The 23347-nt window shown below is 39.7% G+C and overlaps 1 protein-coding gene across 1 annotated transcript in view; it reads right to left on the bottom strand.

Moving 5' to 3' along the window:
- Positions 1-8792: 8792 nt before the first annotated feature.
- LOC147227642 (protein diaphanous homolog 1-like) overlaps positions 8793-23347 on the bottom strand; it is a 33462-nt gene continuing 18907 nt past the window's right edge. The window contains exons 12-18 of the mRNA XM_086157870.1: positions 22118-22235; positions 19676-19791; positions 17821-17885; positions 15801-15980; positions 11765-12295; positions 9116-9230; positions 8793-8949 (exon numbers count right to left, since the gene is read on the bottom strand). Coding sequence (XP_086013996.1) covers positions 8816-8949; positions 9116-9230; positions 11765-12295; positions 15801-15980; positions 17821-17885; positions 19676-19791; positions 22118-22235 — 1259 coding nt within the window. The 3' untranslated portion in view covers positions 8793-8815. The remainder of the gene's footprint in view (positions 8950-9115; positions 9231-11764; positions 12296-15800; positions 15981-17820; positions 17886-19675; positions 19792-22117; positions 22236-23347) is intronic.

Consider the following 23347-nt stretch of genomic DNA (forward strand, 5'->3'; position numbering starts at 1 on the left):
AGAGAAGCTGAGATCACTACGCATTGGAACCATACAAGTTTCCATCACCTCCTGTATCAGAACAACTTATAGCTGATTTTGATTGGCGTCTCGGTGCTTTACCGTTAATTCAATATTGTTCAAATAATGGAATTCAAAATTCATTTGGTTCAACTCCCATACCATCTGCTCAATTTGAGTTACCCTTGTTTGAAGCACATGAGAAATCTCGATACAGCAGCTTTTTTACTTCTCAGCAATTGGATTGAAATTTGACAATTCAATTGTGGCTCATTACAGAAATATGAATGTCCACACAATCTCTGGCTTATAACAGTAAACTAAATATCTAAATGATAGAGTATATGCAGAGCTGTTTCTAAACAGAGATAGTGAAAGTATTATCAGAGGCCATGTGTGGCGGTGATACAGTTTTCTTTCTTGAGGATTGATCATTTCTGTAGAAAATGTGTCTTGACAGTAGAGGATATGGACCCATGATTTATTTCACTTTTTCTACACATAAATAGAATGAACATGTACAGAGGAGTATGGTATCCCACTCTCAGACATATCCAAACAAATGGTTAAATGTGACACAAACTATATTAAGGGAGCCGTTATAATACCTTGGCAACCTTGGCAAGTCTTTCCTATGCTTGGAACTCCCTGAGTTTACTAGGAGGAGAGAACTGAAACGTGCCATTGTATGTGGACACCCTCAAATTGAACAGATACTTTAGTCATAGCCATACTTTCAAGAAAACTTTTTTCTCTCAACAAAGCATCAAGGTTAAAATTAAAAATACTTTTACCTGGATTAGACACAGCCAAGCGCACAACACACTCACATATAACATACGTAGGAGAAAACAGTGTAGGAGGTACAAAAATTTGCTGCTGTGACCAAAAGAAGCAAAACATTGAAGAGAAGTGGGTGGAATGAGTGTAGGAGTTCATACATTTATCCTTTTATTCCCCCACATTCTTGAATCTTTTTTTCTTGATTCTTTTCCCTCTTGGCCTTAGTAAAAAGAAGCAGAACCACGTAGACTTGTGATACTAAGCATCTTTAACAAGGTTTTGAGCTTATCAGTCAATGTCTAAATTAAACACAGATGCTCACTGACTCATAAATACGATGAACATACACACACGCAAACACACAAAGATTTTTTTTTTCGCTGCTGTTTAGCTGTCGTTTTATTGGAAACATTTAAAATGTAGTGGTGTTGCAATTGTAGATTGGAAACTGGCAGGCTAGCTGGCTGGCTGGCTGACCAACTGGCTAACTGGCTGGCTGGCTGGAGGAGATGAGTGAAGCAAAGAGAGCCTATTTGATTTAAAAACAGGATAATCTCCAAGAAAAGGAAAAGGCAGCGGGGAGATTAGGCACACACTGCAGTAATGCTCCAGTATGAGTACACTTAGCTCATTTGCATGTAAAACAAAGGCGAGAGAAGTGTAACGAGGACGGGATGGAAGGAAGAGAATGAGTGGGACAACGTGGCATGTGTGAGCGTGTCTCAAAGCGTGTCTATATACGTGTGTGTGTACAAGCACAAGTGTATGCTCCTATTTGCGCATCTAACTGAGAGTCAATGCGAACATCAGTACCGATGTGTTTGAAACCGATAAGGCCAGATGAATAAGCGGCTCTTTGTGCCGGTTTCTAACCCATGAGGAAATGGTGAATGAAAGAACGTTTCCTATTTCAACACCGAGGATACATACACAGCTTAGAGTGAGCAAAACCAACCTAACACAGTCGCTTGAAACATGGTAGAGCTTAAGAGGTATAACTGGGATTTAAAATCAAGCACTAAAGCACATAAGCAATCTACAACCACACAGTTGAGAAATTACATGTTTAATCTACTGGCTATTGCTGTATATTCAAAAATTCTGTAGTACAATCTAAAGCTGTTAATAGAGCTACCTGCCAGCATCATGGGGTAATTGGTTGATAAATCTAGAAACTAAATGAACGAGTAAAGGATAGTGAAAAATCGTGCACATTGGTGACCCTTTCATTCACCAGTGTTCTTCCTGTAACGAGTACATGAATACCTCAAGATTTACCTGAAGGTCTGCTTCTGTGAATTACAAAAGGACAAGACACACAAATAAACACTAATGGCTTCATAAAGTGTGCACGTATTACTCATTTAGTGATCTTAGCACTTTATTAAACAATATTTTATTAAAGCTGTCCCTTAAAATTGTCTATATATATCCTATAAGCATATCTGAATATCTGATTTCAAGAACACATGCATACACGGCCGCTTAAAAAAATGTAATGACTCTGAACTACTGAGCAGTGGGTTGTGCTTGACACACACACACACACACACACACACACACACACACACAACTGTGATCAGGCAGTCTCAGGGGGGCACGGGCCAGTGTCTCCCTGAGCCAGTACCAAGCCCGGACAAACGAGGGTTGCGTCAGGAAGGGGGCATCCGGCGTAAAATTTTTGCCAAAACCAAACATGAGACTCAAACCTTATAATCTCATACCGGATCAGTCGAGGCCTGGGTTAACAACGACCACCACTGGTACCGATGACCTTCAGGGTACCAATGGAAACTGGGCTACTGTAGGTCAAAGAAGGAGAGGCGGAAGGCGTGTTCGGAAGCGGAGAGAGAAGAGGAAAAGCAAGAGCCCTGGACTGAGAGTAGGGACTTTGAATTTCGGGACTATGACAGGAAAAGGTAGAGAGTTGATAGACATGATGCAGAGAAGGAATGTGGATATACTGTGTGTCCAGGAGACCAGGTGGAAAGGTAGCAAGGCTAGAAGCTTACGAGCAGGCTTTAAGTTCATGGTACTGACAGGAAGAGGAATGGAGTGGGAGTTATCTTGAAGGAGGAGTTTGTTCTGGAGGTGTTCTGGAGGTGAAAAGAATGTCAGACTTATGAGTCTGAAATTGAAGGTGTAATGCTCAATGTTGTTAGTGGTTATGCCCCGCAGGTGGGATGTGAGTTTGAGGAGAAGGAGAAGTAGTGGAATGAGCTAGATGAAGTGATGCAGAATATCCCCAGAGATGAGAGAGTGGTAATTGGTGCAGACTTCAATGGACATGTTGGTGCAGGGGATAAAGAAGAGGGGATAAAGAAGTGATGGGCAGATTTGGTATGCAAGATAGGAACACAGAGGGACAGATGGGGGTAGACTTTGCAAAAAGGATGTAAATGGCTGTAGTGAACACTTTTTTGAAAGAGATCAGTGACTGCAAAGTAGTTGTAGGTGAGAGTGTAGCAAGACAGCCTAGGATGGTGGTTTGTAGGATGACTCTGGTGACAAAGAAGATCAAGAGGACAAAGGCAGAGCACAGAGAGGACAAAGAGATGGAATCTGGAAAGAAATGAGTGTTGTATGGTTATCAGGGAGGAGTTGAGAAAGGCTCCGGGTGTCAGGGAGAGCTTCCAGACGACTGGACTACAGCTAATGTTATCAGGGAGACGGGTAGGAGAATATTTGGTGTATCATCTGGAAGAAAAGTAGATCAGGAGACTTGGTGGTGGAATGAGGAAGTGCAGGAGAACATACAGAGAAAGCGGTTAGCAAAGAAGAAGTGGGACTGGAGAGAGCAGACAGGAGTACAGGGAGATATGGTGTAAGGTAAAGATAGAGGAAGCAAAGGCAAAACAAGGGGTGTATGATGACTTGTATGCTCAGTTGGACAGTAAGGAGGGAGAGAATGATCCATACAGGTTGGCGAAACAGAGATAAAGATAGAAAGGATGTAAAATAGGTCCAGGTGATTAAAGATAGAGAGGGAAATGCGTTGACAGATGCTAGAAGAGAGATGGGAAGATGGAAAGAGTATTTTGAAGAGCTGGTGAATGTGGAAAATGAAAGAGAGGCAAGGGTAGAAGAGGTGACTATTGTAGACAACAAAGTATCAGTCATTAGTAAAAGTGAAGTGAGGAAGGCATTGAAGAGGATGAAGAGTGGAAAGGCAGTTGATCCTTATGATATAGCTGTGGAAGTGTATGGAGGAGGTGTGAGAGTGAGAAGATGCCTGAAGAATGGTGACATGGTGTGATGGTGCCCATTAAAAATAAGGGGGTTGTGCAGAATTGCGGCAACTATATAGGGATAAAGTTGATGAGCCATACAATGAAGTTACAGGAAAGAGTAGCGGAAACTAGACTGAGCGCAGAAGTCAGCATTCCTGAACAGCACTATGGCTTTGTGCCTGGAAAGAGTACTACAGGTGCAATATTTGCTTTGAGAAGACAAATAGATAAGCACAGAGAGGGCCAGAGGGAGGTGCATTGTGTTTTTGTAGACCTAGAAAAGCATATGACAGGGTGCCAAGAGTGGAACTCTGGTATTGTATGAGGAAGTCTGGTTCGGCAGGACATGTATGCTAGCTGTGACATGGAGTGCGGTGTGCTGTAACAGAGAAGTTCAAGGTGGGGGAGGGACTCCATCAGGGATCAGCTCTGAGCCCCTTCTTGTTTCCAGTGATGATGGACAGGCTGACAGATGAGGTTGGACAGGAATCTCCATGGACCATAACGTTTGCAGATGACATTGTGATTTGTAGTAAGAGCAGAGAACAGGTTGAGGAAAATCTAGAGAGGTGGACGTATGCTCTGGAAAGGAGAAGAATCTAGGTTAGGCGCAGCAAGACAGAGTATATGTGTGTGAGGAACCCTGGTGGAACAATGAGGCGACAGGGAGTGGAGATCAAGAAGTTGGAGGATTTCAGTTACTTGGGAGGTCAATAGTTCAGAGCAGCGAAGAGTGTGGAAAAGAGGTGAAGAGACGGGTTCAAGCATGTTGGAATGGGTGGAGAAAAGTGTTAGGGTTACTATGAGATAGAACACTATCAGCCAGAATGAAAGAAAAGCTGAGACCAACGTTGTAACAGTATGACCTACAGTTACAATGACGAAAAGACAGGGGGCAGAGCTAGAGGTCGTAGAGATGAAAATCCTAAGGTTCTCATTGGGAGTGGCCAGGATGGATGGGATCAGGAATGAGTCCATCAGAGGAGCAGCACATGTTAGATGTTTTGGAGAGAAGGTCAGAGAAGCCAGACCTGGGATGGTTCAGTGATGTACAGAGGAGGAATAGTGAACATATTGGTAGATGGATGCTGGAATTGGAGCTGCCAGGCAGGAGGTCTCGAGGAAGACCAAGGAGAAGATTTATGGACGTAGAGAGGATATGAAGTTAGTTGGCGTGAGAGAGGAGGATACGGAGAATAGGATTAGATGGAGGTTGATTCGCTGTGGCGACCCCTGAAGGGAAAAGTCGAAAGAAGAAGAAGAAGATATATAATGTTGTGATCTGAGAGACAGAAAACGGTATGAGAAAGCGAGAAGATGATCAACATAGAGAAATATTTTCATCATTTGTCCTCCTCTCCAAAGTAAACTTGCCTGTAATTCATCGGTCCTCTAAAATCAGGACCAACTGCTTTGAGAGTTGGAAAAAAAGAATATGAACAAAGCACAGACACCTATTCTTTGTATAATTGCAGACCAAACTCTAGATGACAATGGCAATCTGAAATTACAGATTTTCTCTGACACAAAGTGGCCATTAGCCTGTGTTTTCGTAATTCAGTTTTTAGCGGATGACACAATGACCTAATCAACACTGAGCGAAGCCGCCTATTCATCAAATCATATCATTAGGACCCACGCGCCACCTCAGGCAAGCAACTACACACAGTCTTGTTGATAGTCATGTAATTAACTGAATAGGGAATAGAAAAAAAGAGCAAAAAGAAAATTCTGCAACCAAATACAGATAATACAAATACCTACAGAGAAAGAAACTGAAGGAAACAAGAGAAGATCAAAAGCCTTATTAAAATTGGTTTGCGAATGTAGCCGACAACCACCCACTTTCTCGATAAAATACAATTTTCCAGATTACACACGTCCCAAAAATTACAAACATGTTGTCATCTACAAATACATATTTTTGCCGCAAAGAAAAGGGAAGAATGTTTAGCAACAGCAGACAGTGGATGGTATCAGAGTACCTTGTTATAGGAATAGAATATCAAGAAATAAAAGAAATGTAGGTCACCAAATTACAACAGATCATGAAAATACAGTGATTGAGATAGAAATAAAGAAGAAGAATGAACACACTGGGGAATCGGGATGTGAAAATGATCCCCCCCCATTATGAGGATTAATAATCTTATACACTCATGGTCCTTTCTTCTCTCCTCTTTCTTCAGTCAAATTAATCATCCCTGCTTCCTCAGCTTAGGCTTTCCCTTTGCTTGCTTTTTTTTTACCCGCCTACTTTCTATCTCTATTTCTCATTCCATTTTGCTACTATAGTCCAAGATGTCAGCATAAAAAGCGGCATTTATTCAGCACAAAAGTCATAAAAACATACAGCTATAATATTCATCTACAATGAACAAGCGGAAAAAATAATAGGCAAAAGAACATTTTGCTGAGCAATTCCAAGACAGACGAACAAGAAGTCTGTTTTTTTTTTTTTTATTCTTCATTAATACGGAAAATATATAGCATCTATGTCGAGGGTCCAGTGATACAAGAATGAAATGATTCTTAAACTCTCAGACATAAAGAACATCGCTGTACTCTCATCGTCACAGTCAGCTCATTAAGTAGTTAATATTTTATTTGTCCATCATGTCATATCAGGACAGCTTTACAGCTCTACAGATGTCTACCGGTTCTCAGGGTTAGACACAGATAATTACACAATTTAGAGATAACCTTGGATATGGACACAATGTCCTGCACACAAAGGCAAGGTTAGTCATATCCTTAAAATCAATAGTAATGGATGATACAAAAAATAAATAATTGGTTGACCGTGACTATCATTATTTTCATCATTATGGAAAACAGAAAGCGAATGCTTCAATTTAGAAAGGGAGCAAGGACATTAAAAGGTAGGACTTAAAAAACAGTTAACTCTAAAACATGTGAGGAGGAACTTTCTCTGCAAAGCTTTGTGCGCGTCAATAGAAAACTCTGGAGCCACATAAATGTACCAATCCAATGATTTCTCAATTTCAGTAACCAAAGGTTTGTATTTGTATATAAACAACTCATAAATGAATCAATCTAAATAAGACATGGCACAAATTGGGGCAACATTCAACAACTTGTTTGCAGAATGACTAAGCCAAATTGTATCGAGTTTTATCACATGTTCACAGGTCCAGAGATAACAGATAATGTGAATCCAAAATGAAATGCAACAGTTGTTCTGCCTGAGACAAACACACACACACACACACGCAAAATCCCCAATTAATGTATGGTTTGCGTTGATTTGATAGTTTGAGATGGAAGTCCTTTGGTGGAATAGAAACAGTGAAACAGAAATTCCTTCTTGTTCTATACCAATTGGTAGACTGTGGTCGACATTTTAATCTTATTAATGGGTAAATTGAATAAATCTGAGTTCATGTCCTAATTTTGACAGCCCTAATGTACATCATCATATATGGTGTTTACACGCAAATATATACACGGTGTGCAAAGATAATGTGTCAAACTCTTCAAGAGAGCCGTGTTCACCCAGAGGATGTGCCTGCCACTATCAGAGCCGTGCCCTTCCAAAAGAGCCGCTGAGGTCGATACCCTTGAATTCGCCCTGGCTATGCTACACTCCCTATGTGCTCTGGTCTGAGTGGGTGTGCACGTAACCAAAGTTGAGCTGCTGGGAACTTGGATAGAGAGTAATGGAAAGGCTGAAAAAAGGTCAACGGCGGCTCGATCTTAAGAGTCAGTGGTGCCTCCGTCTGTCTGCTTTTGCTTGGTAGCGGGCGCAATGGGAAGAGGAGGCAAAAGGTGAGGAGGAATATATCACAGCTCTTAGAGATGAAGGATGAGGAGCAGGATAAAGAGGTCAAAAGGAATGTATTAGGCCTTCAGCAGTGTGGAGGGGTTAAAGATCAATCTCCATAACCAGAGCCGTATTTATAGTCATTAATGCATGTAGAACCACTATAGATTACATGAAATTTGCCCTCACGCGCATTTCGCAGGATACACGATCCTTCCGCAACTACCTCTCCTCTTCTCTGTACCCTCACCAGTACACAATTATGAATTGCATCCACAAAGACAGACCTGCCGACAGGTTTGGGGCAATGAAAAGGCCACACTGACGTTATAGTCAGCTTTCAGAAAAGGTTATTAGACATCAACCGGAATTGGCAGTTGCCTTAGCAAATAAAAAGGGGGAAATGTTTGGACTGGGGGTTGTGGAGGGTCAAATTAGGAGTATAAGGAGTCGCCGCACGCCCGAAAGTAGATGGGACAGCTGCCAACGCGTATATTTAACTGGCAGTGGCAGGTAGAATCTGCCATGTGTGCACGTCTGCTTTTGTTTATGCATTTGACATGAGCCAGAGTATGTATATATTGGACAGGATATGAAGGTCAGATGTGTGCATGCAAGCACGGACGAGCGCGCGCGCACACACACACACACACACACACACACACACACACGCGCGCACACACACACACTTTCTGTGAGTTCTTGGTGTCCTGCTCATGAAATGAATATGGAAGAGGCAGAGCAGAAGGCTTTGTGACACAGGGACAAGGTGATAGGAGCGGACAGGTGTGCGTGTGCCTCTGTGTCCGTGCTTTGTGCCAGGACAGCAGGTGGCTAGTCAGAGGACATCAGTGACCTTATCTTTCCTTCCCCCTTTTGTCTGTCTTTCCCTCCGTCCCCAAAAACCTCATCTAATCTGAGAGTGAACGCTCCCGCGCTGCAAAAGTCAGGGGCACGCTGAGAAGATATGACCAAAAGATACAGGTGTGGGTGGTTTATTCATGAACTTATTGGGATGCTATTTTGACACAGTGTTGCTGAATAATGTAAATGTGCACCGAGTCTTCCGAGCAGATGGGATAAAAGGGCAAGAAAGGCCAGAGAAGGCGTGTGAAAGAGAACTAAATGGGTGTGTGTGCATAATATTCGTACCTTTAGTGGCTGATGGAAGCAGAGCAGGAGGATTATAATGGGCGTTGAGTCATGGAGAGAGAGGGGAGAGATATGGGAGAGGTGAGCGGCAAAGAACGATATTGCTCATTATAAAAGAACCCAGATGATAACAGCAGTAGTAATATCACGCAAGCTAATCACTCACTCTTTGTCTGGGATGAAAAGGCCAAGGTGAGTTTGGCAAAGAGCTCAACGCATTCAAATTTCTCTTCTTTCGCCGCGGTCCAGAAGCTGTCCTTAGTCAGGTCTTCAGGTCCAATCTAAAAATAAACAGATGAATCGATTGAGGAATTCAAAAAAAAAAGTACACGCCCATCAACAGTGTGCAAAGCAGTAAGTGAGATGGAATGACCAAATAGGAAAGGAGAGACGAGTTACGTTTGTGTCAAAGACATATAAGATGGTATAACTATAATAAACTATCTATACCAGACATCCAGGCATTTAGTTTTGTAAACTCCGCTCTAATTTGGGTTGTTTTATCATGATGACTACATAAATCGCATTTTATTCCAAATACTTGGTGGCTTGGCCTTTCTGTGTATCAGCTGTAGGTTAATTAAGACTCTAAAATGCCCATTGCTGTCAATCCAAGAGCATGTATGTATGTAGCCCTGTGATTGACTGGCAAACTGTCCAGCGTTTATCCACCACCCTGTGACAGCTTGGATTTGCTCTCGCTCCCCTGTGAATTTCTGAAAGTTCAGCTGTATGGATAATGAATACATTATCTTGACTCTAAACAAATTCAAATGCTTTTTAGAATAAAGTACTAACCTATGATCCAAGAGCCACACTGTTTTTATTGATTCAGATGTTTAAAACATGTGCATTCATTTTTCTTGATTGCTGCTACAATATTCTGTTGTCTCATTTTTTCCTTCTATGTATATCGAAATTAATACAAATATAATACTTCTGCGATTTATGATCGATTAGCGGTCGCAGAAAGAGGAGTTATACTGTTAAAGCCGTGTGAGGCCTTTGGCAGATATAAGGACAAAGGGTATGAGAAATAATGCACAAAAATGAGAAAAAGGAGAAAACAAGCACCCGTTTCCCCTAATCTTTGGACGCCATCTCCACCAGAAAGCTGCTTGAGCTTCACTGAGAAACTCAAAGAAATACAGAGGATTCTACTTTTCCCCTTTTTTACCTATTTTATTCCCACTTAAGCAAAGACGTCTTTCTGTACCAAACATATCTAAGTCTCACTCTCCTTTTCAGTCACAAATCTATGTGTTTCTTCATAACTTTTTGATGATTCTCATGAAAGGAACGGAGAAAAGTAAAATAAAACGAGTGAGAATGCACCGATCGTAAATTTACAGATACCGAGCATTTATTATGGACAAAGCCTCGGGGAAGGGCGTCAGGGATGGAGAAAGACAGAGCGAGAAAAGGAAATGTGATATGGGGATGAACTGAACGAGAGCAAAAGGAAGCAAGAGAGCACATAAAAAGAGGTTGAGACCAAGCTCGGAAAAAGTTAATTTAAATTACAAAAGAATACTGTCCTTTCTAGCTGCAATTTAATTATCTTTCAGTGGTGCAGTTAAAAGAAGGAGGCTTATTAAAAAGCAATTTCTGTGACATCCTCGTCAAACACAACAGACCAAGGGAGGAAAAGACAGAGACAGAGAGACGTAGAGAGAGACAGAGAGAGAGAGAGAGACTGTGAAAGCCATTAAACAGTAGCTTTAGGCAAAAGAAAGACAGAGGGCCGTTTTGATGTTTTAACCATCACAGATGAGAGGGAGGAGAAAAACATAAAACGCATACTCATGAGAAACACTTTTGCAACCATGTCGCTTTAGGTCAGAACGTTACTTAAAGCTCTATCTCTAAAGTATTTCACACAATTTACATTGATGTGTCGGGCTGAGGGTTGGACAACAATGTTTGCAGATGACATTATGATCTTTAGCGAGAGAAGGAAGCATGTATGTAAATGAAGGAAGCCAGGTGGAACGGTGAGGCTGCGGTGAAAGGAGGTGAGGAAGGTGCTAGAGTTTAGTTATTTATTTAGGGTCAACCATCCAGAGAAATGGGGAGTTTGAAAAAAAAAAAAAAAAAAGGTGAAGAAACAAGTACAGGCAGGGCGGAGCTGAGGTAGGAGAGTGTCAGGGCTTCGGTTTATCAGTGACAGAAGAGCGAAGGGAAAGATTTACAAGACAGCAGTAAGAACAGCCCTTCTGTGCAGCTTACAGACAGCTGCTCTGACCAGAAGACAGGATGCAGAGCTGGAGGTGTTCACTTTTTTTTTTTTTTTTTTTTTTTTTTGAGGGGGTGGGGTGACAAGGATGGATAGCATCAGGGTGCAGATTAGACATCTTGGAGACAAAGTCAGAGAGGTCTGATTGAGATGGTTTGGGCACAAGAACAGGAGTGAGAGTGGGTGTAATGGTAGATGGATGTTAGAGAGGCAAGAGGAAAAGGGGGAAGACCAAAGGAGCCTGGTGGATGAGGTGAGGGAGGGCATGGAGGTAGTCGGCGTGACAGAAGACGATACACAGGCTAGGGCAAGGTGGAAAACAGGTGATCTGCTGTGGCGACCCCTAATCAGGGAGAAGCCAGAAGGAGAAGAAGTGTCTGACTGAGGCTTCCTCCTCCATTTGATTAATATCAAATTAAGCAACCATATGTTAACAGTCTCTGTTTCATGTCCAAAATCGCAATAATTTATAATGGCATGTATTCTAGCTTTAAAACCCATCAAGGTTCCTGCATCCTCTTCCAGTGTTTTGGGAATCTGATTTACTACTTTTGAAATTACAGTCTTCTAACAACTGACCTTACTCCAGTTGGCTCTCTTTAACTGGACTTCTGGCTTGTACTCTTTCTTCTGCTGGAGGCCAAAAGGCAAAGGCGGTGGTGCCATCGTACCCCAGCCACCCATGCCAAATGGTGGAGGTGGTGGCAAACCTGGGCCTGGTGGTGGAGGAGGAATGCCTGGACCCCCAGGTGGCGGTGGTGGTGGTGGAGGAGGTCCCATTCCAGGGAGGGGAGGAGGAGGTGGAGGTCCAGCCATGCCCGGTGGGGGTGGTGGTGGTGGCGGTCCAGGTACACCTGGCAGAGGGGGAGGTGGAGGAGGAGGAGGAGGAACAATACCCGCTTGTCCCGGTAAAGGCGGTGGCGGTGGAGGAGATGGCATGGCTGCATGGCCTGGCAGTGGTGGGGGTGGAGGCGGACAGGGCACGCTTCCATTCTGGCCACGAGTGGGATGCAGAGGTGGTGCAGGGGGCACACCGGTCGCTGGCACAGGAACGGTTACCGTGACAACTTTGGCCTTTGCCTCTTCCAGGTCTTTAGAAAGGTGTTCAATCTACATCGAAGGAAATACGTTTCTGTGATTAATGAGGTGGGAAAATCTTTACACCCTAATATTGAACGAGTGCATGATTCAATAATTATGCCATCTTTATTACCCAGACTGCTTGACCTATAAAAATAATTGTATACAACCTTATTTCATTTTGGCAATGATACACAATTAAATTTGCGCAAATTTACCAGATGTCAGTCATTAAAACACTGTTTGATGAAACTCAATATACTTCCTTGACTCGGGCGGAAATAATAATTTAGTTAGATGTCCACATCATGATTATGGATTCCCAACCCACTGAAAAACTTAGTAAATATATTATCACTGTGGTGTCTGAGCCACATCCTTGGGAAAATTTCATGCAACATGATTGTTAATTCAACATAAGTTGTAACTCCTGTTTGTGTTTAGTCCTTAACCCCTGATGCTGAAAAATAAACCGCCTGCACCCAGGGAATTAGTTGTTTGAATTATATTTAAGGAGATGCTGTCAGTATGATGTTATGCAATCTCTCATGCAGAATTTTCTTTTGCTGTTTTTGCTTTTAAGGGCGTCAGATTTATTAGCACACATCTTGATTATACTAAAAATATGTTGTTTTTACAGGCAAGTATTATGTTGTTTACAGCTCTGTACAAAGAGATGTGTCATATTTGGTTTTTGCTCTTTCTTTTCAATTTGCTGCATAAATACTGCTGTCGGAAAATGGTAGCAAGGGAGCGCAAAACACTGTCCCACCGCCATGAAACTAGGAAAACACTTCTCCTATTACAGGATATCAAAATGCCCAGATTGAACTTTCATGACAAGAAATAATCCTTAATGATAGAATTTGTGTGTCTATATGCCCCCCCATCCCAAATAAACCTAAAAATTAACTCAACATGATGTTTACTTTCATTGCACATGCAATAACATTATTATATAATCATGTACTGTTTAGTATAAACTCTATGAATTAATATTAGTTTTGTATCACTGACAAATTCTACTATTTCTAATTCATACCCGTACCGACGGAGTGATTAGATTTAAAAGACAGAGGGGAGCAAAGGGATGGAGGGAGGGACAAAGAGGGATTAAAACCTTGGGAGAATTGGATTTCAGGATAGATGAGAGAACAGGGCATAGGACATTTTTGAATTTGTTGACCATTACGACCACATATATAAAACTTATTAAGAAAACATCTCTACTGTGAATCATCTTTCTGAAAAGCAAGAAATTCTATCTTGTTAAACTATTTGACAGAAGTTTAACAGACATATAATATGTTTGACTAGGTTTTACTGAGAAGTTTTGTATGTGTTGACAATAAACTCTTGAACTCTTATTCATATAAATAGGGTGCCCAAGTTACAGCAAGTGCTTTGAGGTTTTGATGTCTACTGACCACACAAAGGGCTTTACCAAGATATCACATTCACACGGAAACTATGGTGTCATGAAAGGTGACATGTTGCTCATCGGGAGTGGTTAGGAATTCTGGTCAATGTTGAAAAAGACCCTTTTGAAGCCGTGGAACAAAGAAGGAACAGTGAATTACAGAAAAAGACACACTATTGCCCCCCTCCCATGGCTTCTATATTAGGAATATCTCTAATGATAGATTCCCAGAAGGGTATTTGCTATTTTTTTCCCCGTCTGCATGAACAGTTGGTCTATGATGAAGTGTCTGTATGCAGAACAAATGTTCTTGTTTTGTGACTTTTAAGAAATGACAGTCGCAGGCATACAGCGCCTCTAAGGCAAGTTTTCTCTGTGAGACAGCAAAAGAAAAGTTGGGCACAGCATCACACGGTGGAATGAGAGTTCTACATGGGCAGGACTCTTCGATGGGCAAATAGAGAGAAAGTGAATCATCACAGAGCGAGAAGCCTGTTTGATGACTGGCTACTGAGACTTAGGACAACTGTGTGGTGAAAGGATGATTGTCTGGCATCAGTCACTTTGGCTTAAATGCCTTACCGAAACCATAGTTCTTTGACAAACACAACACAAGGACATAGTCAAGTGTTTATCCATAAATATGTACACAGGCAGACTGTTCTCAGACACTTTATGTACTTGTGAACTTTGGAGTTACTGTGAAGTAAAGTCCAGCTGGTCTTGAACCAAACCTAAGCCTCCCATTGTAATCATTTGGACATTTTAATACAAATACATTTTGTAATTAGCTATGAAATGTGCTTCTGTATTTTAAGACACTTGGTTATGCTAAGTGTCCCTTCATCATTCAAGGAAATCATTATTCCAGGCTTTAATTTGCAAGTGGAAATTTAATGTTGCAGAAGCAGAATAGCATTCTATCAACAGCACAGCACTCTCTGTCTGACTGACATTGCACAAGAGTCTGACTCTAAATACATTTGATTTCGGCCAAACCTCTAAAGCAACTTACGAACATGAGTGGACATCGGCTAAAAAAAGGAAGGTTAAGAAATGCACGACCAGGGGGAAAAAAAAAAGCGACTTTTTAAGACAGTTTGCAGGCTCGACTTGAATACTTAACAGTGAGTTTGACAGCACATTAGAATGCTTTTGTGGTTAATATTCTTTAAAAATCAATCACAGGGATGGTATGACTGAAAGCAACAGCTGTGTGTCTCCGTTCCATGCGGTGAACAACAGCACTCTGGTAATCTGCCAGCTTCTGTCGATCAAAGAAGACACCGAATGCCCCTCGAAGAGCAATTGCTTTTTTTCCCCCCAGGACATCTTTGTCTTCACTTCTTTCTTTTAATGATATTAAAACTATTATATTTTTGATTATAATTTTTGGCATGGGCTTTGTTTTGGACTGAATTTGGTTTTAAAAATAATTATAACTCTTGTACCCATCCTTTTTTTTTTCGCAGATAGTCATTTTTTTTATACTCCAATTCTTCCATTCTATTTTTAATCTCTTCAGAATTTGACATTTGTTCGCAGGGGTGCTTTTGAATTTGTTAGAATTTTTTATGACCCTTATCCACATTATTCTAGCTGCTGTTGGCTTAATAGGTTTTAGGGATCTATTTGTGGTTTGCATAGATTTTGGATGTATTTCTTTGGTGTCAGAATTCAGTAATGTCCTAATACTTTAATTTTTCACCATATTTTCCCATCAGCAGACGTTTATGATCACAAACTTCCAAGTAATTAAACATGTCGTCTTGAATTATTTGATCGGTTTTCGTTTCTTTCATATTGGTGACTTTACAATAACACGATGATTGTTTTAGCTTTCCAATAGATGATGAATACATATATAAGGATGTAATAGATACATATAAGCATCAAAATAAGTTAAGCAAATGCCTGGGTCGATTTTTTTTTATTATTTTTTTTTTTAGATTCATTCACAATTTTAAATCTGTCAGTGGAAACTTCCACAGTTTACTTCTCAAGATAAAAAAAAAACCCAAGAAAACAAATGAATATTGATTACCAATCAGTGTCTTATTTGAATGTAAAATTCACTAAGACCCATGCAGACAAGTGGTTGGATATTTGAATTACCTGCTGTTGCAGGGAGCTCAGCTGTTGATGCAGTCCCAGGTTCTCCTTTTCTTGTGTCTGTTTAGAAGTAGCCAGCTGTTCCTTCTCCTGGCTCAGTTCCATGAGCTTTGTTTCATAGTCACCCTCGAGTTTCTTCAGCTCCACCTGCAACTCATGTCGTGCTGTCAACTCTGCATCCAGCTGATTTGCAAATAAAGGGGAGACAACAGGGTCAGTCTTTACAGTTACTGCATCCTTGAAAATAAAAGGGCTTTTAATGTAAAGGGAAAATTGGCAAGATACCAGAAATATACAAATATAGTTCCACCATTGCTCTTTTTTTGTGATGCTGAAATATCAAACTGATTCTAAGTAGTTTTGACTTGATTTTGTCTTGCCAAGTCTCTTCATTTTTTGTAAACCTTTAAAAAAATGTATAAAAGTATTACTTAAATTAGGATTAAGCGATGTACGATATCCATGAAGCCACTCACAAATAATCTACCCTCTTCTAAGATTTAATCGCAAACAAACCTATGTGACTAAAAATATGCTTCAATATAATGATGAACAATACAGAGATTTTGGAAATAAAGAGTAGTATGGAAAAGATACTATGGGAATCAAATTATTTGAAAACAGTTTGAAGATGTTTTTTTTACAAAATAAAGTAATGCAATTCACTTCAGAGAGCATCAGTCCTAAAGCTTTCATGACATTAGAGTACTTGTACAATTTCCAGAAAATGTGCCACTTTCGAAAACCTTGGTGAAATTTCAATAACTTCACGTTGTAATTTAACGCAACTTTTACAGTCACTTGCTTTCAAGAGTTCCAACATCTCAAAATATTAATAAAACTAAAGCAACTTTTGATTTGATTAAGCTGCCCTAAATTTTGCTTTCCCACCACAACAGGCAGAGCATTGTGACACACATTACAGATGCATTGGGATTTAATTACAGTCTGCCCTGTCCATGATCCTGCACTTAGCTTCATGGAAAGCAACATGGAAAATTGGCTGTGTCAATGTTGACAATTGTGTTACACAAGTAGTTTGCTACACAATGAGGCTAATTGCCTAAATATCTATACACATGATGCCAAAACTACATAATCTACAAGCCAAACATACCTGAATTGTTTATCCTATTTACTGTAACTTTGAAAGAAAACAAATATATTGATAGAGAAAAATACCGCTGGAAACTGGGTAACAAATAGAAAATGAAAATTGATCCTGCTTTGATTACAAGCAACAGATACATGACGATGAATGATGAGGTCTGATTCCTAAATTTAGATTGGATATGCACAGTTGTGTAGAATAAGGAGAAAATTAAATCAGAATCTTATGAAAGTTCTTATGAAAGAAACTTGTAAGAGGTTTCTGTAATAATACTAAATGAATATAAGAGCACATAGTCACATATAGCTGTCAAATCTGCACACAGACCCTGCATGGGTGCTGTCAGCATCCTGACAAGTCTCATCTGTAATTTCTGCTAAAGAGACTGCCTGCAATTACCCCATCACACAATACTAGCAGTATGATGTGTGTGCGTGTGTGTGTGTATATGTGTGTGTGCGTGTGAGATGAAAGTGAAGCCAGGTGTAGTTGCGTAACGTGGACTTGTGTGGATACCAGTTCATATGATGGATATAATCCCACATGTGATTGTGTATCTTTATGTGATGCTGAATGAAGGCTAGTTTCAGCTCCCGCATTACAATTATTCTGTCACTGAGACAAACACAATGTGGAAGCTGCACACTGCAATCAAGGCATTTACCTCCTGATGCGAATGCTTCTATATTTGTGTTGAAAATGTTTTTTTTTGCAAGCCTTTTATAGTCTGGTGGGTCACAACTAGACATGTCTCCTAATTCGAATCGTAACCCTCTGTCCCTCCATCTTCTCATTTGTCACGCCATGTCCAACCAGCCACTGTGTTGTGAATGTCATTATAACCCCAGTACGTGAGTGTGTTGGGGCGGTGATGGTGGGGGTTACAATACGACTTCAATTTGATTATTTCACCTTCTTCTCGAGCTCAATGGCTTTTGCCTCGCTGGTCTCCACCTTTGTCTGGTCCACCATGTTATCTGTGAATAAGCAAAAGGAAAACAAAAATCAGCGACATAAAGAAGTTGATGGAATTAACACACAATTAAATTTGTCATTCGGCTATTTTTCCAATCCTTCTATAATAAATAAAACAAATACTGTGCTGCAGACAGAGGAGCATGGATGGCAATCCACCAACCATTTTCTCATGTGCAGAAGACTAACCAGCAGTTTCAGTGCAAGCACTGAAACTGTCTACAGGTGGTTCAGGGCTCATAGGATTACTGAGCATCTGAAAAAGGAATGAAGGAATTAAAAGAAAAAGGTAATTAAAATGAAGATTAATGTCAGGCGAAAAATAATGAACCGAATAAGAGAGAAGGGATATTATCAAGTAAGCTGAATTAGAAAAGAATCATAAAACATGTGGAAAAGCCTAAAAAGTATTCAGAGAATGTGACTTGATGTGAAACTAAGTCTTTCAAAAGAGTTATAACGGCAACTTTCTGTCTAGATACATACATTGATAAATCAAGGCAGCGCAAAATGGGAAATTTGATTTGACAGACTGACATCCCTCGTGTGAGGGGGGGGGGAAAAAAAACAACAAGTTTTGCCAAATGGAAGCGCTCGCGACGATATGCCAACTGACATACATTTCAGATTGCGGCTTTGTATCCGAGTTTGCATGATTATTGGATATAATATATAGAGGAAATTCTTCTGTCATGGTGGTGGGGATAAATGGGACAAACTTCGAAATAGAGAACACTAAGGGAGACTGAATGTGGGGAAAAACTGTGCTGAATTTCAGAGTTCAAAGAAAAACACTAAATAATGCATGCGGGGCAGAATTGGGCTGCTTTCCACCGATAATAACTCTGGCAGCCTTAAAGGAGGCCAGCCAGGCTGTGTGTGTGTGTGTCAGTACACTTTTAGAAGCAGTGCAATTAGAGCCTCCTGTGGTGAGCAACAGAGACTTACTATAAAGGACTACTGAACGCTTGGGACATAGCCTTCACCTCTACTCTGCTCCGGTTTAGTTTAGACCACAGGTATTTTACAGCTAATACATTTTACTCAAGTCAATCAAATCTATATGCTTAAAATCCAGTAAGGAGCCCTCGTCGACTCCGTACAAAGCCCAGTGAGAAGCGTCATAGTTTTTGGATTTATGTTATAGTCCAAAGTCCAACTGCTTCATATCACAAGTAAGCAGAATATATGAAATGGTAATGGACCAAAAAATACATCATCCAGCATATTACCTTACTACAGATAAAAATGTATGCTGATAAGGTTGTGGGTTTGCTGAATATGTATTTGAAATAAATTGACCAAGCTATGTAAGGGTGTGTATTATCTATATCATGACACTGATGTGTTGCTTTGAAGACAACATGCACCAAAACTCGAGACTTCAAAACACAAAAGTGCTTCTTGCATTTTATCTGTCTGGTCTGTTTCACGTGTTCTTCAAGAGTAAAATATATCATCGGGAAGCTTAGTAAAATTGGTAACAATATGGATTTCATGTATTCGGTGAAAAACCTTACTGGCGCCATCTTGTGGGCCAGGATGGCACCATAGTAACATATATGTGAATCTTAACCAACACATACTAATATACATTATCAATAAGGTACACTCAAATACACAACATGCCACTATACTGTTTGGTTTATGATTTGTGTGCTACATTATTGTAATGGTGCAGCAACAAAACATGTTCATTTTTAAGTCAAGTTTATTGACTGCAACGCTATCACATGCAATCACTTGGAAATGAACAAAGGAGATCTCTGTGTGTTATTTTCAGATGACTCACCTATCAAACCATCTATATTGAGGCGTAAATTACGGCACTTAAAGTCAGGATCTGCTCCGTTCCTATGAAGGACGATCTGTGCAATACATTCATCTATCAACTTGTAGTACTGAGGCCTGTGAGAGACAAGAGTAGACAATGAGATGGATTAGGAGACAGACAAACAAATTGGCATAAATATGAGGCAGTCTAGAAAAAGGAAGGATTTTATTAGTGGAGAAGGAACACTTATGTTGCAATTGCGAATTTTAATTCCATTTTATACACGATTTGAAGATTAGGCTAACATTGCGAGATAGACCGCACATTCTTTTCTAAACAGGTGAATACACATTGTTAGTCATGTTGTTGGCAACTAAGAATGGCTGTTTGTGTAGCCATGACAGTTTGACTTTCTTGTCACAAAGATTGATTGTGTGCACCTGTTTGCCAGCGAGCATTGGAGTATGGCCAGTATTACGTGTGTGATCAAACCATTAAGCACAAACATCCAATTCTGGAGGTGTATTATTCCTTGACCTCATATGATCCTGTCAGAGACACAGACTCAATATGTTATTTATTCTGTTTTCCCACCTCCCTTGTCTGTTATTCATGCTCTCTTTCTTTGTCTACAATACATCCCACTCAATCACTAAACTTTACAGAATTTACTTCTTCGAGCTTAGATTCATCCGTGGAGCAAGAGAGACATCTAGTGTCCTAAATGTCGAAAAACTGAGTGATGAAAATAATGGTATCTGCATTTGATCTACAAAATTAATGTTCTATAGGCCAGAAAACAGGTAAAAAAATAAAAGACGAAAAAAAATTAGTATTTCTTGTCGGTTGTTCTTTTATAATATTCATTAAAACATAAAACAAAGGGTGCTTTATATCTTAAATCTACATTATCATGTGCTATTCAGTGGTGTAAGCAAGCTTGTGCATATCTTTGACCATTAGGTTAGCTGCTTAAAATTACTGAATGCCTACAGTCTGAGTCTGAAATACCAAACTTTCGTGACTTCTTGAGACAAAAATACAGTTCCTTATATTTTCTTATCTTCATTAACAAGCTGTCTTGTCTCTCACTGAATGTGCTTCTCATCACTTGTACTGTTTCCCACCATATGAAGTATAGCAGAATGGCTCTATACTTCTTCCTCTCACACTTACTCAAATATTAATACAAAAACATTGAGAAAGAAACAAACTGAAAAACAAAATCAAAGTCAGCTAACATCCCTTGTGTTAATTTGTCTGTGTTTTGTGAGTGCATTTCAACTTTGAGGCTATCATTCTCTTTATATCAGGCTCAAAAGTTAATGCGTGTATAAGATGGCTTAGTATAGCATTTGAGATATTCTTCTGTCTACACAGTGATATAAGGGCTGGTATCGCTCAATCATTTAGAATTTCAAAAGGCTGTTAATGTGAAGTCCCATATATTTGTTATTTGTTCATTTATAGAACTACATACTAAAGGGATGGCGTGATAAATAGTTAAGTGAACATATGTATGAATATAACAGGTTAGTCAGAAAAAGTGTAACTGAAAAATGTCAGAGCAAGTGAATTAATGACAAAAATTTCACTTGGTATGAGAGGCGTAACTCCATTAAATTATTCAATTGCAAAAGCTGATTTTTTTTAAGATCTTTTCTCTTCAATGACGATCCATTACAGGTAACATGCTGCTGGTCTACACGTGTTGTGTCACAAATCGGCATGTACATTGGGCAGGCGCCAAATAAATATACCGATATTTGTTGTTTTAATTTTCAGTGCAAATTACACAGGAAAATGTTTGCGTGATTACAAAAACAGTTTTTTTTTCAAATTCACACTAAGTGCATGAATTTGTCTTTCTGATAAGGTGGAATATGCACATCTGTTCAGTGATCAAGAGCGAACAATTTGGGTGTTCACTTTAATTGCAAGCCCTAATTCAAACAAGACGCTTAGGGGAAGCTTACAAAAAGGGAATCCGAATTATTTTTTTAAGGAAAAAATAACCCATACACAGACAGAATGTCAAAATCATTGTCTCTTCTGCTATGACATTCGATTTAAGATCTCTACAGTCTAATAAAACAGTGTAAGCAACATCATATACCTTTCCGCAACAGGTTGTAATCGATAATAGATTTCTTTACAAGAGCAATGAATAAAATTGGATGGCGGGAATGCTAAAAACTTAAGAACATCTGAAATTTAGACATGTCACATTTCCGTAAGTTACTCTTCCAGATTTACTGCTCTTCAGGTACAGTGATTAGATGACGTCATCTCCTTGAAAAGTAAACACAACATTATGTTGGACTTTTAATTTCTTAAGTAAAATGTATGGAAATAGAAGAGTAGTAATTGCAGCATCTGAAACGTTTCTGAAGAAATATTGACATTCAACAAGAGAGTGGGATGGAGTGTGAAGTCCAAAAGTGTGCATGTTCGCAGTACCTGGCCAAGTAATCATTACGGATCAGCAGGAGGTGCTGCATCAGGGACAAGAAGTGACTTTCAGCCTTGGAGTCCTTCACCGTGTTGAACAAAATATCAAACACCTCTCTCACATCATTGCAAGCAAGGGTAGTTAAGGCTTAAAATGAGATGAAATCCAAAAATAAATCAGATTAAGATAAACCACACAAATGAACGAAATTATTACAACATAACATATTGAAAAAAACTGCACGCACCAGGCTTGATTCAACACAAATGACTAAGGTTTATTTTGTAAACCTAGTCCAATAAGTCTCAGAGTGAATAAACTCTTAAGGTAATAATATCCGCTGGAAAACATACTTAAATAATGCATCGAGGAAATCTGTTTATGTTCTACAAGGCACCACTGAGACACCTGGTGTTGAAAATTGTAGCTACATATCAAAATCAGCTCCAGTGCTTAAGAGGCCAAAATATATGTCAGCATTTATCAAGATCTATGTCAAAATCACCAGTTAAAAAATGAAAATGATGTCAGGGAAGATGGCTATTGTCATCAGGATCACATACATAAAGGGACATATCTGCAATATATTTGTAGGCGTATTTACATATCTATTGGTAACTGACATTTGAAAGATGTTTTTCAGGCTTAATTTTGTTCATGACTGTTTAAGTTTGAATGTGGCCACTGCGGGGATCAAGAGATCACCAGCTATTTATACCTCCTTCAGCCAGCAACAGTACAACCAATGTAATGTGACTGACAAAAAGTAAACGTGCAATCACATTTGAGCAGACATTGATTCTGTACAGATAAACAATTCATGAGGCGAGTAAAACAACTGGTACACACTAATAACATGCAGGAGGAAAATAAACTATAGATAAGAAGAGGATGTGGACAGAACTTAGAAAGTGATCATTTTTTCTCTTCGAACTGTCATTTAAATTCAAACTTGGAATACTGCAGTCCCCCACATGAATTTATTACCCTTTCATCTCACATTACTCAATATTCAGCAACTATCATTCATCGATAGCTGATAGAATATATCATTTACCATTAAGAATTAAGTTTTTTTCCCATGATAAAGCTCATTCATACATATCAGATCAAGTTACTGACTGTGACAAGAATACTGTTGTCTAAAAACCTTTCAAAGGTGGTTAATCACAGTTCAACCATACGACTCATTTGAACAAACTGCTACACGTGGAAGTAGGGGACAGGTTCTGAACTAG

The sequence above is a fragment of the Fistularia commersonii genome, chromosome 13 (assembly GCF_037954325.1).
Source record: "Fistularia commersonii isolate RoL2024-O1a breed Wild chromosome 13, RoL_Fcom_v1.0, whole genome shotgun sequence".
In the NCBI taxonomy this organism is placed as follows: domain Eukaryota; kingdom Metazoa; phylum Chordata; class Actinopteri; order Syngnathiformes; family Fistulariidae; genus Fistularia; species Fistularia commersonii.